General features: G+C 40.0%; 1 protein-coding gene and 1 long non-coding RNA gene across 8 annotated transcripts in view; one reads left to right on the top strand and one right to left on the bottom strand.

Moving 5' to 3' along the window:
- The window catches only part of LOC136237941 (uncharacterized), a 6,986-nt gene extending 6,611 nt beyond the window's left edge, over window positions 1–375 (top strand). The window contains exon 5 of the long non-coding RNA XR_010692660.1: window positions 201–375. This is a non-coding gene — a long non-coding RNA (uncharacterized lncRNA). The remainder of the gene's footprint in view (window positions 1–200) is intronic.
- Window positions 1–21,285, bottom strand: part of LOC136237932 (uncharacterized) — a 22,744-nt gene extending 1,459 nt beyond the window's left edge. Inside the window, exons 1-10 of one of the 7 annotated variants that reach the window (XM_066028209.1) lie at window positions 19,597–20,425; window positions 19,041–19,227; window positions 18,251–18,304; window positions 17,953–18,044; window positions 17,745–17,854; window positions 16,740–16,821; window positions 16,599–16,685; window positions 14,042–14,134; window positions 12,094–12,365; window positions 11,568–11,858 (exon numbers count right to left, since the gene is read on the bottom strand). In XM_066028209.1, coding sequence (XP_065884281.1) covers window positions 11,568–11,855 — 288 coding nt within the window. In that variant the 5' untranslated portion in view covers window positions 11,856–11,858; window positions 12,094–12,365; window positions 14,042–14,134; ... (5 more) ...; window positions 19,041–19,227; window positions 19,597–20,425. The other 6 variants (XM_066028212.1, XM_066028208.1, XM_066028210.1 and 3 more) reach the window with 6 other exon arrangements.

Genomic DNA, 21,285 nt, shown 5'->3' with positions numbered 1-21,285 from the left:
GATTCACCAAACTTAAGTCACACCAAACTGTAGAGTATACCACACAGACTAGAGATTGTTAATCAATCAATAACATCTTCTATGGTACCAATTTATGTATGGTATGGTCAGTTGTATGGTATCTGTGGTAACATATATGGCTTCATAAAGCTTAGGTTGTACACACTAAAAATGTTCTTACTACATTATTCACTGTTTAGGTTTACAGTGTATAAAGTTACTGAAGTTGGAGATTATAATGGAGTGAGGGTATGATACCATGACAACTACATGTGATGTCACTACTGTGATTGTTATGTAACTTAAAACTGTTAATGTTTACATTCTAAAACTTGTTTGCAATTATATCAAACATTAATGATCTGAAACATGGTGGGCGTGTCCACTTACTGAATTGTATCATCCATGGCAGAGTTTCAGGAGAGTATTAGGTCATTTTAACTTGATTAGTTGTTTAACGGGTGACAATCTTGAGAGTAAAGAGTTGGTAGGTCAGCATATAAACATATGAAGAAGTATGCTACATGGCACGGACATTATTCACAGATTTCACAATCTAACTTGCAGAACTAATTCACAATGCTTTTGTGTCACTGTAGAAGGTTAATGGTTGTCAAGACATTGAAATAGCTCAGAGCGTCCATTCAATTTGCCATAGAAAAAGTGATGTCCAACCTTGGCTTAAATTTCCTCTGATTTTCTTCTGCTATAGCCCATCTTAATTGCAATTCACTGCTCTTTCCAAATCTGGTTTGGAATCTGAGGTAGCTATCACGTGTCGCCCGAGTTGTTACGTCTTTTATTGCATGCCCCTGAAACACCCAATACAAAATGTATGAGGAACTTTGCTACACCAGGTTGGTTTAGGCCATTTTGATGCACCAAAGTTTCCGTTGTACTCGCAGAGAGTTGCTCTGCACATATCAAATTTGGAAAGTTACTAAACAGACTCGAGGTAGGCAATACACGATTTAATTTTTAATGGTTTTTCAATCGAAATGTATTGGACATGCCTGTTCCAGCTGGCATTTTTGCCAACAAAAGTACAGCAAATGTCCGCAAACTTCTTGATACGTATAAGTATTAACAGAAATCAGGACTAAAGGAATACAAAATTAACAAAATGCAAGTAAGGGATGTGGTCTCAACAAAAAGGCAACTCGTTTGCAGCCATAACATGCTCCTGAACTAGATTTTAATGAGATATTTGCAGGTAAACAATAGTTAAATGTATTGGAAGAATACTAGGCTTGTACAGTTTCTAGTAGTCTATATTTTAGTTTCATTTTCTATATTGGGTCAGTCAGGCCCATACCTTGTCAGGCATGTGAAACAAGCAATCAAGTTGATATGGCTTTAAGTACTAGTATTTATGATCAAAAATTGAGTACCGTAATGTACAGTGTTGGGACAGTTACTTTTTATAAGTAACTAGTTACATATTACTTGCTACAGAACTATTTAGTTGCAGTTACATATTACCCAAAAATAAAGTAACTATAATAATATATTACTTTGTGTCAACAGCCTTAAGCTGTCATGTGTGATACTACCACCTTATCACGTGACATGATTTCATTGTTGGGCAATGGGCAAATCTTGGTTATAAGTAAGAAGCTGGTGAATAAGCTTCATTCAGTAGGCTTCGTTACTTTGTTGTGGCTAGGTGTTATTCAGTGGATTACTAACGAGATTAGTAACTTTGTTACTTGTAATAATAACATTACGTAATATTAGACTCATTACAGTAACTATATTACTATGTAATGCATTACATTTGTAAGTAAAGTAACTTGAGTTATATTACCTGGAAGAATACTAGGCTTGTATAGAGTTTCTAGTAACCTGTATTAACCTCATTTTCAATCTATGAAAATGGTGGGTCAGTCGGGCCCATACCTTGTCTGGCATGTGAAACAAGTAATCAAGTTGATGTGACTTTAAGCAAGCTATAGTGATCAATAATCCTTAGCAATCGATACTTGATACTTTACAATGGTGAATGTGATACAGTGTGTTTAAACCATTATAGGTTTATTGACTGTTCTATTAGAGTATATCAACACTTATGTATCATAATTACCATAATTTGCTCTTTGTATAATTATTTTCATACACAAAAAATTTGAAAAAGATCGAGATACTCTAATAGAGCAGTCATTTACATAAATCATATGAAAATAGTTTTCACAAAAACTTGTATCGTGAAATAAAGCAAATTACAGTATGTCAGTTTCTTGCTATTTAAAAGCTTATTATGAAACTTAAACAGATTTAACATATTTGCTGCAACCCCACATGTATTTCTGAAGTATGTCTCTTTCAATCAGCCAATGTGGGCTCTTTGCCATGTATTTCTGAAATTTCACACTAGCCATCATGAAGTTCTCTAGTTTAACAATTTATCTGCTATGTTAACTTCACTTTCAGTTGCCAGAGTGGGTGAACGGACTTTGTGAGTGTGGAAATGGTATGTATATTCATGTCTATTGCATACAGCCATATCCGAGACTAACATATACCGTAGATCAGGAAATATTCGACAGTAAGAACATTTTGTGGTTGCTTCTACCAATGAAAATAAATTACGTAAATATTTTCACTCTTGAATATTTTCTATTTGCAAAATATTTTTTGGAGGTTGAGCCATCAAAACCGAGGTATAAGCACTTGAGGGGGTGTTGGAGAAGAATTGAAGAAAGACTAACGGCCTACCGTCAGGGTTCTAATATCTGCCAGAATAAGTTTGTATGCCACTGTAGCCGCAAATTTAATATAATTATAGGGTCTAGCTAGTGGTCTAGGCTGACCTCCGTCACAGCTGGGTATTGCCCGTACAGGTACCTGTTTTATCATATCTTGCACGTTCATTTCTGGCGCACGAAATTATTTGCTATACAGAAAAATTCGCAGGTAAAATATTTTCGTGGTTTGGGCTGTCCGCGAAAATATAATGTATTTTCTGGCGTTTGAATGCAATGAATTAGACAGAAAATAAGCTCCCACGTTAATACTGATAGTGTTGCGTCACGTCTGCACGTGACGCCTAGTATAAAAAGTGTGTTGTGGTGTGTTATAATTCACTCTAGGCCACGTGTGTTGAAACAGGTTGGCTGCGTTTCGTAAGCTTATAGTCTACGTAATGGAAGACGACAAGTTCGAGAAGCTGATGAGCGAGATCCAAAAGTCACAGCGCGTAGTCGAAGATAAGCTTGCTGCTTCACAAGATAAGTTTACCACTTCGCTGGCAGAGTTTAGGAAGGAGGTGAATTCCATCCAGGAAAGGACTACGAAGGAGCTGTCTCAAAAGATCTCGAAGTCCAATTGCACCTTCCAGAAGAAAGGACACGAGCACCAGTTCAATTTCAATTCTGGTGTTCAAAACTCCATCGCGACAGCTCGCAACGAGCTAGGAAAGCTGGCGGAAGATCCAATGGACAAGAGTGCCTGGTCCAAAGCCGATGCCTGCCTAGACGAAGGTGAAAAAGCCTTGAAGAAGCGGCAGAAACATATTTTAATCGCTGATCGGTCGGATCATGGGTGGGGTGCCGTTCGCCACTACGAAGCGGACCCCTTAGCGGACGACTCCGACGATGAAAAGGAGATCAAGAAGGCTAACAAGGCCGCTCAAAAAGAGGTGGAGAAAGCAGGATTCACGTCAGCAAAGAAGCGGCGTGGTGGTGGCCAGGGCGGATTTAGAAAAAGACGCCCCCAATGGATGGAGCAGCCAGGGCCCAGCTACAGGAGGGAAGTGTATCAACCACCACCACCTGGATTACAGTAAGGCATTTGACTCTGTACCACATCGTAGATTGATTTCTAAACTTGAAGCATACGGTGTGCGTGGAAACTTGTCCCTGTGGTTATCCAATTTTCTCACAAATCGTTTTCAGAGAGTAGTGGTTAATGGGTCTCAGTCAGATTGGGTTAATGTTCAGAGTGGAGTACCTCAAGGTTCAGCCTTGGGTCCCTTATTATTTATACTGTATGTCAACGATGTGCCTGACCTCATTGAGAGTAATTTGAAGATGTTTGCAGATGACACCAAGATATACTCGGTCATTAAATCTACAACATGATATCAACAAGTTAATGCAATGGTCAAGTGTTTGGTTGCTTAGATTTAACGCAGCCAAATGCAAAGTAATGCAGATTGGTAACTCTCTTCCTGCATCATACACCATGTACGATGGCACTACAAATGTATCTACTGACCTAGAACTAGTGAACGAGGAGAAGGACCTTGGAGTGTGGTGCACAAGTGATCTCAAGCCATCTCTTCTACACTGCCAAAAAGCTGCAGTCAAGGCTACACAGGTTCTTGGGCTTATTAGGCGATCTTTTAGAATTGACTCTACTGATATGTTTATATTTCTGTATAAGATGTATGTTCGACCGTATTTGGAATATTGTGTGCAATCTTGGAGTCCATACTTGGCCAGAGACATCGACACCCTTGAAAAGGTTCAGAGACGTGCAACTAAACACCTTCGCGGATTAGCCCACTTGACTTATGAAAGCCGTCTTGAAATTCTGGATCTCTATTCTCTGTATTGCAGACGTCAAAGGGGTGATATGATTGAAACATATAAGATACTTAAACGACATTATGACTTGGACCCATCTACATTTTTTACTTTAAATACTGCTACCACCAGGGGCCACTCTCTTTAGCTTTTTAAAGAAAGATCAAGATTACTTGTTAGGCAGAACTTTTTTACAAATAGAATAGTCAATCTATGGAACTCCTTACCTGACTTTATCATTTCAGCACCAACAGTTGCAACCTTCAAGCTGCGCTTGGATAATTTTTGGAAGCAATCTAGATATGGGCACCTTCAAAGGTCTGCGGCCTAGCCTGGCAAGTTAGCTTGCCTTGGCATCTACAAGCCCATTAAATAATAATAATAATAACCACCACCACCACCGCTGATGGGGCAGTACCAATTCCAGAATAGACCACCCCCACAGTATCGTAACAGACCACGGGTTGTGAGCCCATGCTTTAGCTGTGGAGCATATGGTCATCTGGCTGCCAGTTGTGGGGCAAAAGAACGCCCGTATCCTTTGAACCAGCCTGTGGTGAGCAGTGCTGCTGATGTGTCTGAGTTTATACATCAAAGTACTTGTGGTGTATGTGTTGATAATGTGGCTGCTGGATCAGCCAGAGGTATAGAATGTGTCGATGAGGCTGCAACTAAGGTCTCAGAGCATGTGACCAATGGGGAAAGTGTTGATAGTACAGAGGGAAATGGTATGTATGACTTGCATGAGTTAGAATCCTGTAGTATGCATGAGGTGGAAAGCAGTGCTATGCACAATGTGAATAGCAGTAACATGTGTTCAGAAATAAACCCAAAGTTCTGGGAAGTGGAGTCCAGTGGACTCAAACAGATAACAGATGTTCAAGGGTGCCTGAAGAAACATTTAATGTATAGGGAAAATGTACTGCATGCTCCTCCCCAAATTCTGGATTGCATAGAAAATGGCTATCGCCTTCCGCTTAAGTTTGTTCCCCCAATGCGCTTTCAGTGCAACCACAACTCAACAGCAACCCACAATGAGTTTGTAAATGAGGCCATTGAAAATTTAGTCAAAAATAGATGCGTAGCACTTGTGAATGATAGGCCCTATGTATGTAGCCCCCTCTCAGTTGTATCAAACTCATCAGGCAAGCCGCGTCTCGTTCTCAACCTAAAGTACCTGAATCAGTTCCTGCGTGTCTTGAGTTTTAAGTATGAAGACCTTAGAACGGCTGCTCTGATGTTTGAAGTAAACGAATACCTCTTTAAGTTTGATCTAAATTCTGGGTATCACCATGTTGACATCCATCCCGAGTATCAAAAATACCTGGGTTTTCAGTGGAAGACGCATGACAAAGTTAAAAACTATGTGTTTACAGTCCTACCCTTTGGGCTTTCATCTGCATGTTACCTATTCACCAAGTTGATGAGGCCTTTGATTAGACACTGGCGTGGGAGAGGACTGAAGGCTATTGTTTATCTCGATGATGGAATTGTGGCAATAAAAGACAGAGAACAAGCCCTGAGAGAGAGTGCTCAAGTTAAGCTTGACCTTGATAATGCTGGCTTTATAGTTAACAATGAGAAATGCAATTGGGTGCCCAGCCGTAATACAGAATGGCTTGGGTTTCAGATAGACTTATCAGTGGGCGAGTTCTCAGTCCCTGCATGTAAAATTGATATGATCAGGTCAAAGCTGTTGACAGCTAAGGAGGCCCAGTTAGTTCCAGCCCGACAGCTGGCCAGTGTGATTGGTACAATTATTTCTATGCCCATAGCCCTGGGCCCAGTTACTCGCCTAATGACACGCAACCTGTACGCTGTGCTAAATGACCGTGTATCTTGGTGCCAGAGGTTAGCACTGTCAAAGGAAGCATTGGATGAATTGCAGTTTTGACTGGATGAGATATCTCACTTTAATGGTCAGAAGATATGGCCCACAGCTTCTGCAGTCAGAGTGGTGTATTCAGATGTGAGCGCCACTGGTTATGGGGCGTGGAACACGGGAATGTTGTTGCTAATGGGCAGTGGTCACCTGATGAAGCAACACAAAGCTCAACTTGGAGAGAATTAAGAGCCGAGAGGATGGTATTAGAATCATTCCAGACTAAGTTAAAAAATGAGCGTGTGCGTTGGTTTACTGACAACCAGAATGTCCAGTGTGGAAGTAAAAAGCTTGCCCTACAAACTGAAGCTCTAGGAATTTTCTCTGCATGTGTGAGTAATAATATACGGATAGAGCCTGAGTGGATCCCAAGGGAGCAAAATGAATTAGCAGACTATTAGGCCACATAAAATTATTTATTAGATTATCATCAACCTGACTTCCTGTTCTTAATGCAGCGGACGGGTATTTACAATTTATAATTTATTTTAAAAAAAATTTTTTTTTGTCAGACTAATTAGTGTTTAATTTGCCTTTTACTACTTGGACCACCGGAACCACTGGGACCACCTGCAGATACTGCTCGTTTCCTCTTCAATACAGGAGGTCTTTTACTGGCTATGTACTGATTACACATAGAATATTAAATTGCCGAGAGTAGACACTGCTTCCCCCACTGAAACATCTAAGGAAATGCGCACAAATTCTGTTACTCTCTTATCGCGACCGATTTCACACTCAATCGATGCAGTCGAAAATGTGTCAGAAAGCGGAAAGGAATTATTATCGATCTTTCCAGCAGAAAAATCATTGAACAAATCCAGCAAAGTACCTTGTTCTGCCACCTGACAGCCAAACCATCTTTTCAAAACACGGCTGCCAGATCTTATAAGCACAACAACCAACACCATTGAACAAAAAAAATATTTATGCACGTGAGCAACACGTGAGATTTACCGCTTAAAAATAATTTATTTGTCTCACAAAACTTGGTGCGGGCGGTGATGAGAATCTAATCATTAAATTTATGTGGCCTTATAGTCGTATTGTTGACTACAATGACTGGATGTTGAACCCTTCCATTTTCAGCTGGTTGGATGCCTTGTGGGGTCCTCATACAATTGACCGGTTTGCTAACCCATCTAATGTGCAGCTTGAACGCTTTAACTCAAGATTTTGGTCACCAGGATCAGAAGCTGTAGACGCTTTTACCTGCACCTGGGCAGGAGAGAATAATTGGTGGTGTCCCCCTGTCTATTTAATCCCCAGAGTCATTAGGCATGCTCAAAGTACACATTGTAAGGGAACCCTGATTACACCCCAGTGGGTGTCTTCCCCCTTTTGGCCCCTATTGTTCCCTGATGGTGCGAACCCGATAGATTCAGTTGTGGGGATAGCTGAGCTCCCTAACAGTGAAACCCTGCTCTTACCAGGTGAAACAGGTCATAATCTGTTTAAAGGCATACCCAACACTCCAGTTTTGGCATTACGGCTAGATTTTACTACCTAAAAAGCACCCTCAATGTAGCCATAAAAAAATAAATAAATAAGTATATAAATAAATTTTAAAAATAAATAAATAAATGTGCATCCGTTGTATCTGTATTCCTTCTTGCTAGCAGCACAGTATTGTGTGAAACAAACTTATATACAATAAATAAATAAAAGAAATATAAAAATAGTGTTAAGGAATGGCCACAGCCTACAGTGCTAACAAAAAGGGCCGCAGCTTACAGTGCTGTGAAAGGGCCACAGCATACAGTGCTAATGAAAGTTGTGTTGTACCTGAGTGATTGTAGTTGGCCTATGATGCCCGCCTGACAGTATTAATGCAGCCTACAGAGCTGAGCTTATCTGACTAGTGAACAGGCCTACAATGCTGGCTACACCTGGGTTATGGGACTTTACTCATGTATTGTTGATATATATAGTAGCCTACAGTGCTGACGGATGTAAAGGTCTTTTCTAATTGATGTCCATAGTGTTAGTATTACTTCCTCAGTTAAAAAGACCTCAGCCTTGATGAAATGTTTATTGGACTGGTACAATGGCTTTATGGAAAGAGCTGCAGTAGTGCTGACACAAATGAATTGGTACCCAGAGCTTACAGTGCTGAGGTAAAGGGTACTGTTAGTACAGATTGGTACGGTCTGGTACCTTGGAATGGTTCACCTATGCTAGTGGTACTCTGCTGAGGCAGACAAAGTGAATGAACACTATAGAGGGAGATAACTGGAGTGTAGCCTGTGTCTTAGCCAAGGTGTTGCATGTAATTGCATGATGTTATCTCCCACACAGAGTTGGTCTGTGCATGCAAGGGAAGTATATTAATACTGACACATGTATCCCACAGGTGTTCTGATGGAAGGCAGCTGGAAGCTGATGAGTGATATGGAGGACCCGGAGCTAAAGGATTTGGCAAGAAAACTGCCTACTACAATCCTACACAGCCGTGCTGATAGCACCGTCAAGAAATATTTGGGTGCATTTAGAAGGTGGAAGACGTGGGCAACCTCACATAACCTAGTCCCGATTCCTGCTAAACCCTGCCTTGTACCTCCAGCACCTGGGTGATAGGACGCAGTCGAAGTCAGCTGCAGAAGAAGCCTGTAACACCCTTTCATGGATCCATTCTAGTGCAGGAATTACCTCTCCATCAACACACCCATTTGTTAAGGCTGCACTAGAAGGGCTGAAACGAACTCATGCTAGGCCAGTAGTCAAGAAGGAGCCATTAACAGTGGAAATGCTGGAAATGATTGCTGATAATGCAGAAAGATCTGGCTCGCTATCCGACTTGCGTTTGGCTACTGCTGTCCTTCTGGCATTTGCGGGTTTTATGCGCTTTGATGAGCTTATAGAGACGAGACCATCTGATATCATCTTCTCTGAGCAAATGATGACCGTAAAGATTCCAAAGAGTAAGGGAGACCAATTACGACAAGGAGATGAAGTATCAATTGCAAGGACTGGAAGCCGGACATGTCCAGTGGCTATGCTGGAGCGCTACATGACAAGAACACCCACATCTCAGGATGACCAGCGCTTCCTGTTTAGGGCAATCCATAGATCCAAAAATGGTGAAGAGCTTCGAAGTACAGGCAAGATAAGTTATAGTTGCCTCAGAGATCTCTTTCGGAAAAAGCTATCCAGCCTTGGCTTCAATGTCAACGATTTTGGCCTGCACAGTATGAGATCTGGTGGTGCTACAGCAGCAGCTAATGCTAAGGTGCCTGATAGGCTGTTTAAAAGGCATGGGAGATGGCGTTCTGAATCAGCCAAGGATGGATACGTGAAGGATAGTGTGGAGAGCAGGCTGGAGGTCTCCCAAAGCTTGGGACTGTATCTTGTAAACGCCTTCTTTGGCCTCTCTAGTGGTCAACCATTATTAATAGCCAACCTTCTGTGGTGGCACAACCCAGTAATGAATTAAGTAGTGTATGGGTATGGTATGGTGTGGGAGGTGTATTTTCTGGCGTTTCAATGCAATGAATTAGACAGAAAATAAGCTCCCACGTTAATACTGATAGTGTTGCATCACGTCTGCACGTGACGCCTAGTATAAAAAGTGTGTTATAATTCACTCTAGGCCACGTGTGTTGAAACAGGTTGGACCCACCCACCCTCCCCTGTGAAATTCCTTAACTCACATCAGATAACCGGAGCAGACAGACGGAGAACTTTTGACTTTAACATATACATGCACTGGAGTGGAGCTTTTTGGGTTTTTTCCTGTACGGTCAAAAAATAAAAAAGGCCGGCAGGTTTTTTTCCTTGAGTTTCCTTGGGCTGGGTGCTCAGAATCTTTTTGTTGAGCTTATTTTTATTTTGCTAGCCCCCACTTTATTACTTATGCAGTTTTGTTTTTTTCTGTAATGCAAGATCTGATTAAGTATTAGTTAGTTGTTGTAAAGGATTTGTATGTATGCTAGTGGTCAACCATTATTAATAGCCAACCTTCTGTGGTGGCACAACCCAGTAATGAATTAAGTAGTGGGTGTGTATGGTATGGTGTGGGAGGGGGAATTTTTGATTTGCGCATACTCGAAGTATACGGAACATAAATAAAACTGGATGTATAAATTTATGAGGCAACTGGACAAAACGTAAAAAAGCAGCCCTATGAGGTACTCTTGTGTATTAACGAAGGTTTAGAATTGGTTGCTAATGTTTTTCAAAGCTTTCTAGTGAGATATTTAGAGAGAAATTTCACTAAGAGGATGGTTTTGCTTGTACCCATGCCTGATACGGACATTGGCATAACAGCCTTGCTGTTAAAGCTTCGGAGCTCAAACCCCTGACACAACATTGCTGTGAGCTGCTTAACAACAAGACGTGTTCAGTTACAAAATCGCACTATGTGTTCAGTAGAAATCTCGACTTCAATATCACCGTACATTTCCAATGGCAAAATTGAAGTCGAGGTTTCTGCTGAACAAGCAGCCCGATTTTGTAATTGAACATGTCTTCTTGTTAACCAGTTCACACCAATGTTGTGTCGGGAGTTTGAGTTCCGAAGCTTTAACAGTGAGGCTGTTATGCCAATGTCCGCATTAGGCATGGGTACGAGCAAAACCACCCTCTTATCGAATTTTCTCGCTAAATATGTTGCTAGAAAGCTTTTAAAAACATTAGCAACCAATCCTAAACCTTCTTTAATATATAAGAGTACCTGACAGAGCTGCTTTTTCACATTTTGTCTATTGACTGCCAAGTTTTATACGTCCAGTCATGGTCCAGTTTCGTAAATTTTCGTGACTCATGAAAAATCTGTAAATATGCCCAATTCACAAATTCCCCTATAACACATCGAATTTATTTTTAACTAAATTACCTCAAACGAAAATTTCGCGATTTATGGTAATTCATACTCGAGCTATAATTTATTACAAGTTTTTGCAATTGAATTCATCAACTTTTGCTTGTCCCATTTGCAGTAGAGTTCACCAACTTTGCAGTAGAATTCGTCTTGTTTGCAATTGAATTCGTCGATTTTGCAATTGCATTTGTCGCATTTGCAGCTGGGCAGATAAGAAACATAGTTATTATCAATTGGAGTGGCCATATAGTACTAAACTCTTATAACTATTGCTGAGAGGTATTATATGGAACAACTTAACGTCACACATTAACCACACAACACACACACACACACAAACCTTCAGTGGTTTGATCTTTTCAGACAAGTGTGTGATTGGGGGACGCATAGCTGGATCATTATCCAAGCAAGCCTCAACCAGTGGTCTCAATACTTCAGCCTCTCCCGTCAGCTTGTCAAGGTACTCCTTGCGACGTTCAACTTCATTCAGCCCCTTGATCTGACGTGTCACTGGATCAAACTCAGTAGGTGGTTTTGGTGTGGGCCACTTTTGATTGACAGTGTGAAGCATTATCCCTCCATAGGAGAAGACATCCAAGGACAATCCATACTCGTAGTTGTCTGCCATTGCCTCAAAGGGAAAATAGTAGCAATAGTTATACTACGGGTACATAGTACTATCATAGATCGTATATTCTTCGTACCCAAGAATATACGATCTATGGTACTATAAGCTAAAAAGGAACACGTGGGGCTGTAAATGAACTTTGAACTCTCAAGGCTCCAGGCAATCATGACACGTAGCCTTGGCAAAGAATCAAATATATAGCCTGTGTGGATATTGGTAAAGAAGCTGGTAAACTTACTATGTTGATGGTCTCATTGTTTGGCTAAGATTTGCAGATTGCTCCTACCCTTTTCAAATCCATCATACTTAAGACCCGAGACACCGTCTTGATGACAAAGTCATTGGTACAATAATAGTTGTACATTAGTTCCTATAATCACTGTTGATCATCACATACAGGCTGTGTAATAGTGATATTGTCAGTGATGTGTGTAGTGTAATTGTTTGTTGTGTGGGACTGTTCTTCTGTTGTTTCATCATCTTCTACACTACTAGAGTCACTGGTCATACCTGTACAAGGAGATGAAATAAGTGTAAATATGCACTCTTACACACACACATACCTAATGCTATTCCATACACTTATAATTCAATTGATTATATTTACAAGCAAATACACAACTAGTCTGTCCAACAGTTCTCCCAATCCTCTGTGGAGTCTACCGGATGTTGAGTAACTTATTTACAAGACTGTCTATTATTAGGATAAACCTCCAGGAGATCTCTAGGACAATAAGTATCAATGGTTAAATTTATCATATGCAAGATTTGCAAAACTAATGTGGGGAAATTCCCTGGTCTCCAACAGCATTGTAGCTGGGTTTTGTTTGGGTCATCTGGTCACTTAATAGAATATATGGGTCAGATCACATGTGAACTTATTTATTGTAGAACTGTATTAATGTATCATAGACTTACACTTTATGTGTTACTGTCTGGACCCACACCTTTTTTTTTTTTAGTAGGCATAATCCATTTTCATATTTATCTGCAGGCTAAAGCAGAGCCACACCCACTAATCAATTATTACTATTGTCAAATCAATATATAAACACACAGTTATTATATGAGTCATTAGAGGAGGGTGGAAGCACTGCTCAAAAGTATTACGTTAATTGCATACCTCTGTTTAGAATTTCACGTGAGCCTCAATAGTCGTCATACAAAACTAGGGATCACTGGGGATCATTAGATATTTAGATTGTACTTTGCGTAAGCATCACAATGGTGTGCTTTGTTTTGTAAAATCATTTAGTTTTCAGGGCAAAACTGATGAAATACTTTCGCATGTAGTACACTTGCACTAACCAGGTATGTATATTCTTCAACAAGACAATGATGCCACACTTTGTTACACCATCCACACAATTTAGTTAATAACAGAAAACAAGTATTTAGCATAATTCATTTTAACAGTGCTTAAACCGCTTCCACCCTCCTCTGATGAGTCATAGTTTACTCAGTTTTGCAGTAAGCCATATTCTTTTATGAGCCACACCCACTTATCAGGAATGTGTGGTATTGTCTTGTCTATAGGCATGAAGCCATGCCATAACATGCTGTCTATAAAGTTATTCTGAACCAGGTTTCAATGGTGGTCTCTACTGCCTACTGCAGGATTAAAGACAGGGGTGCTATGTAACTACACCATCAAATTACCAGGCCTATGACTAGAACACAGCTACGCACATGAATACGCACCCTATAGGTGATGTCATTGTAGACGAATATCAATAATAGGGCAACTATGGTCTTCTGTCATGGAAGTATATAATAGGGATTTGCATCACTATGAATAATCCTCATTATGGGTACGACTTGTTTTGGTTACAGGTCCAGTAGTCGACAGTTTCACTCTACGTTTACAAAAAATCTTCAATAACTTAGTGAATGCCAAAACAAGTTCCTTAGTAATAGCACCACAAAAATTATTGGTGTCAACAATAGCAATGAAGTTCGAGACAATTGGCTGCATACACCTTAGCTATGTTTGGGACCTATTTGACATGGTCACTATAATAAAGTCGTCTTATAAATGAGGCCATTAAGTACACCTTAGCTATGTTTGGAACCTACTTGACATGGTCACTATAATGAGGTGGTCTCATAAACAAGACAGTGACGTTTCACTGTGTAAGATGTCAGTGTACACCTCCCATCTCAATGTCTCATAAAATTACACTCACTTTGTTGTGGTTGTGACCTCATCACTTGATGACTTGTAGTACTGGTGTTTGTCATGAAGTAGACCAGCATTGTGTAGACTGTAGAGTAGTGGTCTGGAATAGGGAGGAGGACAACCATCAACTAACTGTACATGATATGTAATACAACAGTGTGTACTGATAGTGAAGGATGGTCACACATCACAGGTATGACATACAAACAGATCCTGTTAATGTGGGAACTTGAAAATTGGTTGGTCCCAAGGTATACAGGGCCCAGTGTACTGTATAGGGAGAAAGTTTCAATGGGCAAAATGGATTTTACGGTTCTGTCAAAAGCCGCAAAAGTTTCCCAGCGAATGCAGCCTGCTACTAGCTTATCTGATTGGATTGACTGATATGTGAAATAAAATTAATTTGCTTAATTAACAACATGGAAAGTCCTGCAGCAGCCCAGCTTCCTTCATGATCCACACCCACTTATCAGGATTATACATCACTGTCTGTAGCTAGTCATACATGGAGCCACACCCATTTATGTTGCAGTAGTATGAAGGCAAGCATGAAGCCATTCCCATTGCTGCATGTACGTAATGTGAAGCCACACCCACCTAAATTGATCATCAGGTGTATGTATGCATCATAATTGTTGTGAGCCACACCCACTTATCAGGAATGTGGACAATGTGCATTGCTTACATGCACGGCCAAATGTTTTGAGCAAGCACCTTTTGTCTACCATAAATTATAGCACTGTATTTTCAGTATAGTCACTGTACAAATTGATTATCTTACTCTTCCTACTGTCTAGTGCTATAATTTCAAAAGTTTTTAAGGGGTGGGAGTGGGGCTGCTTCAGTACCCTTAAATAGCCCCTAAATCCACCCTTGGGAATAGCACCTTTTATTATATTAGTCTGGTCTTACATTATTGTCATTAATTACATTAGATAACGTTAGATTAAATCAAACATTATATTCTACTCGGTAATTCTGAAATGCATGTATCGTGGTTTCACATGGTTGGTCATCCACATATACAGGAAGCTGACATGGCTTTCAATGTATATTACATTACTGTTCTATTAGAGTACCATATATAGGGTTGGCAATGAAAAAATCTACCTCTATAGTTTCTCCTCCAACTCTGGGTGATCAATCCTACCCAAGTCTACATCAAACCATAGGGTAATATTATGGTGATTCCCCTTGCTGTTTCTGTAGCGCGTATTTTAATTTTTCAGGTTTTTAAATTAAAATGGGCAGCAGCATCAGCGATGTTGTTTAGAGCACTTCAATGTTTCCATGAATGGTGCTTTACATGGTGGTCACTATACTATCGAAGACAGATGCGTATTCTTGGTGAAACAGATGCTGTGAGTTTCTAAATCATAGCATGAGCAAGGGCATCAGTTTACGTTGGCACCTAAACACTGTAAATCTCCAATTAATATGGTCCAAAAAGGTGTCTGGGAGTTAGGAAACCAACCTTGGACTTTGTTAAGTGAGTTTCAGTTGGTTGATTTTTCATTGCAGACGCACCAAGCGCCATTTTAGTGAAAATTGAAGTACAGCGAATCACCTTTTAAGCAAGTGTATTTTGTAGAGCACCTGCTGATCAACGAGTTGATACGAGACTACTTCATGTTCAATCGCTACCACAACTCATGTTCCATTCTTGTCACTGGTAAGTAGACACTGTGGGGTTGATGTAGGGAGGTTGATACATGTGACCGTCTCAGCAAAAACCCGACTTGTTCGCACAAGCATGCATATTGAGAAAAACTAAATTTAAAAATATTTTGTAAAATTACACATGCTACAAAGAAAAATACGCAAGTTTTTATTGGGCCAGTATTCGAAGAAAGAAGATTCAAATTGATTAAAACTATATACCATCTTATTCACCTGCACATGGAGAGTTTGAAAATCTTTGTTTCGTTCCAGTAACTTCAACGGTATGCGTGTCACGTGCATTTGTTTACGATGCGGTAAACGTAACAAGATTGTCATCATTTCTTCTACCAAACCGCCTTCATATCCATATTCGCAAGTGTCTACAGGGCTAACACTATATCTTGGCTGATGTGCTGATCAGTGGTGAAAATTTTAACAAATTGCAACGTTGTAGACTAATCCTAACGGAGGTTATGACTGCGAATGTAAGCACCTGTAGTTTATTTTCAGTATAGTCACTGTACAAATCGATTATCTTACTCTTCCTACTGTCTAGTGCTATAATTTCAAAACTACATAGCACAGAAGGCTGAAACTTTGATGATCCATTCCTTGAACACTGCCAATAATGCTGAGTGAAAAAAAATTTTTAATGGTGTGAGCAAGTCGGGTTTTTGCCGAGACAGTCACATATATTTATTCTAATAGGATTTTTTGAGGGGAAGATTTTTTGCAGATTACCACCATTCAAAATTTCAAGGAGGGAATTTTTTGCTATCCATTAGGAACCAGACTATAGTAGACAGTTTTTGGACACACACAATAATGTACATTATAAGTATAACATGCTTAGTTACATAAAAGGAGACCAAGTGCTCAAATATTACACACAACTTCCTTACTTTCTTTTTGTTATCTTCTAGTTGTCTTAGCTCATGTCTCATGTTTTGTTGAGCTTGTTCAGTTTCCTGTTTAATTTTCTTCAGTTCCTACACCATGACAACAAAATCATGTGATACACTACTGTGGTGGTCTAGTCTCACCTCCTCATAGTCAGCTTGTTTCTTCTCAAACTCTTTTAACTGGCTCTGTAACTTTGCCTGCTCTGATTTCATTTCATCAAGTCTGTAACCATATATCTGAGAATTACTACACATGCACGCATGCACGCTACACACACAAACACAAACACGCACGCACACAAACTACACACGCACACACACACACACCTTGGAACCTTGGAAGCCGCCCACGGCAGCAAGTACCATGATTAGCGGAGCCTCAGGACAAATCCTGGGCTAGTGACGAACTGTACACATCACAGAAATGATGATGTCTTGTCAGATCTCCTTGGCGTTTGAAACGTCTTCCACAAATACAAAGAAAATTCCTTTCCTGGGATGCTCTGTTGGCAGCACAAGTATTTCCTTCCCTACACCGTGCTACCTCATCAACAGCTATTGCACACAAGTTAGACCACCTTTCACGATCTTGACATACCACATACCAATCCTCAACACTAATTGCCCTTAAGTCAGACATCACTTCATCCCTCCATCGCTTCTTGGCGCCATAAAATGGCCTTTTCTTCAATAGCTCTCCAAACAAAAGTTGCTTTGGAAATCTGTCACTACTCATACGGCCCAGGTGACCAAGCCACCGTAACCTTTGATCCAAAACAAAATCAGCTATCGACCAATACAGGCCAAACTGTCCAGATAACTGTTGGGTAGTAATATGATTTTGCCATTGTTGGAATTTAGACACACCCAAAATTGTTCGTACACAACGGTTGTGAAATGTGGTTAGCCTTCTCACATCAGGAGCTTTCAGAGTCCATGTCTCTACTCCATATAGCAAAATAGAAATCACCACAGCCTTATAGACAGCTCTCTTAGTATTAATGGAGAGAGTGCGATTGAGGAAGATTGGTACCCTCAAGCACACACACACACACACACACACACACACATACAAAACTGTATATTTACTTTCAAGCATTCACACACATGCCAACTCTTTAGACTTTGGTACACAGACAACCTCACATGGTGGATGTTGTTCTCAATTTGGATACAGCTTTAGATCTGTTCATACGAGGACTATTACTATGTTCCTTCTGACTGTCACCACCACCACTACTACTCCTGTCATTGTCCTACAGAAAGACATTATAACCTGTTTTGTGATGAGGTGTAGTTTGTGGCCACATGCCTGCATGGTTATCACAGGCCCATATCACTATTCATTACTTACCACTACTGGGGTACCAGTTGTGTTGCTACTGGCAACTGACTTTGGTGGCTTCTTGTTAATGACTCTAATACAGAGTTAACTTGATGATCATCCTGTATGTGATAGATGTGTTGTAAATTATTGGATGAGTTTTACATACTGCACTAAACACGCTACATACAGAAAGCAAGTCTTGTAAAACATGCTGATAACTACCCACTGTGCACTATTCGGGTACTAAGTGTGAGTCAGTTAGTGCAGGCAAATTCTCCTGACCTCCTGGGAATCTCATAGAAAGTTATACACACTACACACACACTTTGGGCAAATACTTGGCAAATGAAGTTCAACCCATCTAAATGTATCCATCTAGCTATAACAAGGAAAATAACACATATAAAACATTGTTATCAAATCCATAGTCAACAAATACAGCAAAATAAATCAGCTAAATACCTGGGAGTAGTGATAGACGAACACTTAACTTGGAAGGACATGTCAATGTCATCTGTAGCAAAGCCATCAAAGCAAAAGCCTTTTTACAACGTAATCTCTTCCGGTGTCCAACAACAGTGAAATCCAATTGTTACACATCCTTAGTGAGACCTATACTAGAGTATACCACTACAGTGTGGTCCCCACATATTCAATATCAGAAACACCAAATAGAAAAGGTTCAGCGTAGTGCTGCTCACTTTGTTAAAAATGACTTCTCCTATCACAGTAGTGTAACTACCATGCTCAAACATCTTAAGTGGCCACTACTCAAACACAGAAGTTTTTTTGTTTTTTTTGATATGTTTTACAAAATATTACATGGTCTTGTTGACATTTCTTTACCCCTCTCAACACCTACCCGTGGACACAACCAGCGTTTCGTCACCCCTTTTGCTAGAACTGATACATATTTAAATTCTTTCCTACCCTCTGCTATCAATTTGTGGAATTCTCTACCCAATTCATTAGTTGAACTGGATGATTTAAACCAATTTAAAGATGATTTATCCTTATACCTCTTCCCAACAGACTGATTTTATGTATGATTATCTGTAGTGTGTTTATACTCTTTTTGTGAGTACTACACAGTAATTAACAATAATAACAATAACCTTTTTAGTCCCTGCATTCTCTGCTGGTGATGAAACTGAGGAAAGTGCTCTCCCTCGCTGCAGCTGGAGTTTATCCCCTCCAGTCCAGTAGTCTCTGTACCACTCTCGGTGGTTGAGCCTTGTTGAAGTATTGGCAACAGATGAGGCATCAACATTGTTGTCATGGTACTGTCCATGTCACTGGGACCTGTGGATACAATAACATGAAGTTTGCAAGTACAATAAAATTACAGTAACAAGCTAACAGCTACAGTGAAATTACTAGTAGTCCCTCAGAACAATAACATCAAATAAAAATCAAGTGTCATTGTAAGTATTCACTAACTTGTAACCTTTGTTAGCCTTACCAGACCAGTGTCTATGTTGGACTGAAATATCCTTTACTTTATTTTTACAAACTTGTATTACAACTTTCAAATTGGAATTTACACACATTTTTTAGTGCAGAATTTATTACAATCATAAAAGCCAGTGTGTATGGGCTTGGAGGGACACGAAGGTAGCCAAGCCAACACACAAAAATTAACTTGACTATACTCTCCGGTTGTACACTTACTTGACTCATACACACTGCTTGGGGACTTGGGCTCAGTTTTAGTTGTGTTTAGTCCTTCATGGCTAGGTGGAGACACGTCTGATTTTATTGCAGACACATCTCTCTGCTTGTTAAAAGTGATCAGTTTGCCGGCTACATTCCGAGGTGGAGAGGTGCTAAGTTGTGTCGCAGTAGTTGCAGGTAATGGTGGCACCCTTCCTGCCATTACTGGTGAACTACCGAACATGCTTGGCGGACTCCTCATAACTGACTTGGGCCCGTCCATGGTAGATATTGTGGCCGCCACAGGCATTGGTAAATTGTTTGTGGTTTCTGAGAAGTTCTTTGTGCTGCCTACATGAGTAACTCCTCCAGGCATGCTCCTAACTTTAGACTTTGGGTCCAGAGATGGAACAGGCACGGACACTACAGGGGGTAACCGAACTCTGTCCATTTGTCGAGACAAACTCATTGTTTTGATGGCAGGGGAAACGGCATCCTGTGTGGGTGAGATCTTCTTTTTCGTTGAATTCTCCACAAGTCCTGAAGAGTACGATCCCTTGTCATTTGACAGAAGAAAGTTTCTGTTAAGTTTAGGAAAACCTGAGTTAGCAGATTTGAGGGTGCTGCATCTGCCCCAAAATCACCAGCTGAACTAACTCTTTCCAAGTGTTTATGTACAGGTGGTCCCTTAACAATTTGGTCCCCTTCTTTGATGTGATCAAAAGAGCTAACCCTCTGTATTGCTGCAGGAGGAACATCATCTTGTGTGATGGACATTAAACTGATCTTCTCATTCCGAAGAGGACGGTTACAGGGAGACGAAGTGGAGCCAGTGTTGAAACAGTTACTTTATAAAAATAACTAGTTACATATTACTTGCAACTGAACTATATAGTTACAGTTACATATTACCCATAAAATAAAGTAACCATAATAATAATATTACTAGTTATATTACTTTGTGTCCACAGCCTTAAGTTGTCACGTGTGAAACTACCTTATCACGTGACATGATCTTCATTCAGAAGGCTTCATTACTTCATTTTGGCTAGGCATAACTCAGTGGATTACTAACGAGATTAGTAACTTTGTTACTTGTAGTAATAATATTATGTAATATTAGATTCATTACAGTAACTATATTACTTAGGTAACGCGTTACATTTGTAAGAAAGTAACGTAAGTTATATTACCTGTTTTTATAGCATTTTTCGTTATATTACTTAGTCACCACAAAAGTAATAATATCATGTAACATGTTACATAAGTAATGCGTTACTCCCAACACTGGCTGTTGGTAAGTTACTGAACACATTTTGAGCCAACCAAAATTCCCTTTCTACCCAAGATGGTACCTGAACACGCACACAGAAGTTATATACCCAGTAATTACAAACACTTTGACACGTAGTTAAATACATAAATATATACACAAAGTTACACATACATAATATACTTACTATGGAGTCCTCAAGACTATCATCAGTAGTTGCTGTATTGGGGACAGAGGTGGCATAGTTGGGCTCATCGGTCGATCAGGAGTGTCTCCATCATGAGATGAGCTCTTGTGTGGGCTCTGTAAGCCTCTCCTGGTGAAGAAGATGGAACAAAGATAATAACAGTGTAGCCTACTAAACAATCAAAGTATTGTGACAGAACTTTAGCAAAATACCAAGTACAACACACACACACACACACACACACACA

Source organism: Dysidea avara, chromosome 11 (assembly GCF_963678975.1).
Source record: "Dysidea avara chromosome 11, odDysAvar1.4, whole genome shotgun sequence".
Taxonomy (NCBI): domain Eukaryota; kingdom Metazoa; phylum Porifera; class Demospongiae; order Dictyoceratida; family Dysideidae; genus Dysidea; species Dysidea avara.
The sequence above is the reverse complement of the archived record's forward strand: the minus strand, read 5'-3'. Positions and strand labels throughout refer to the sequence as shown.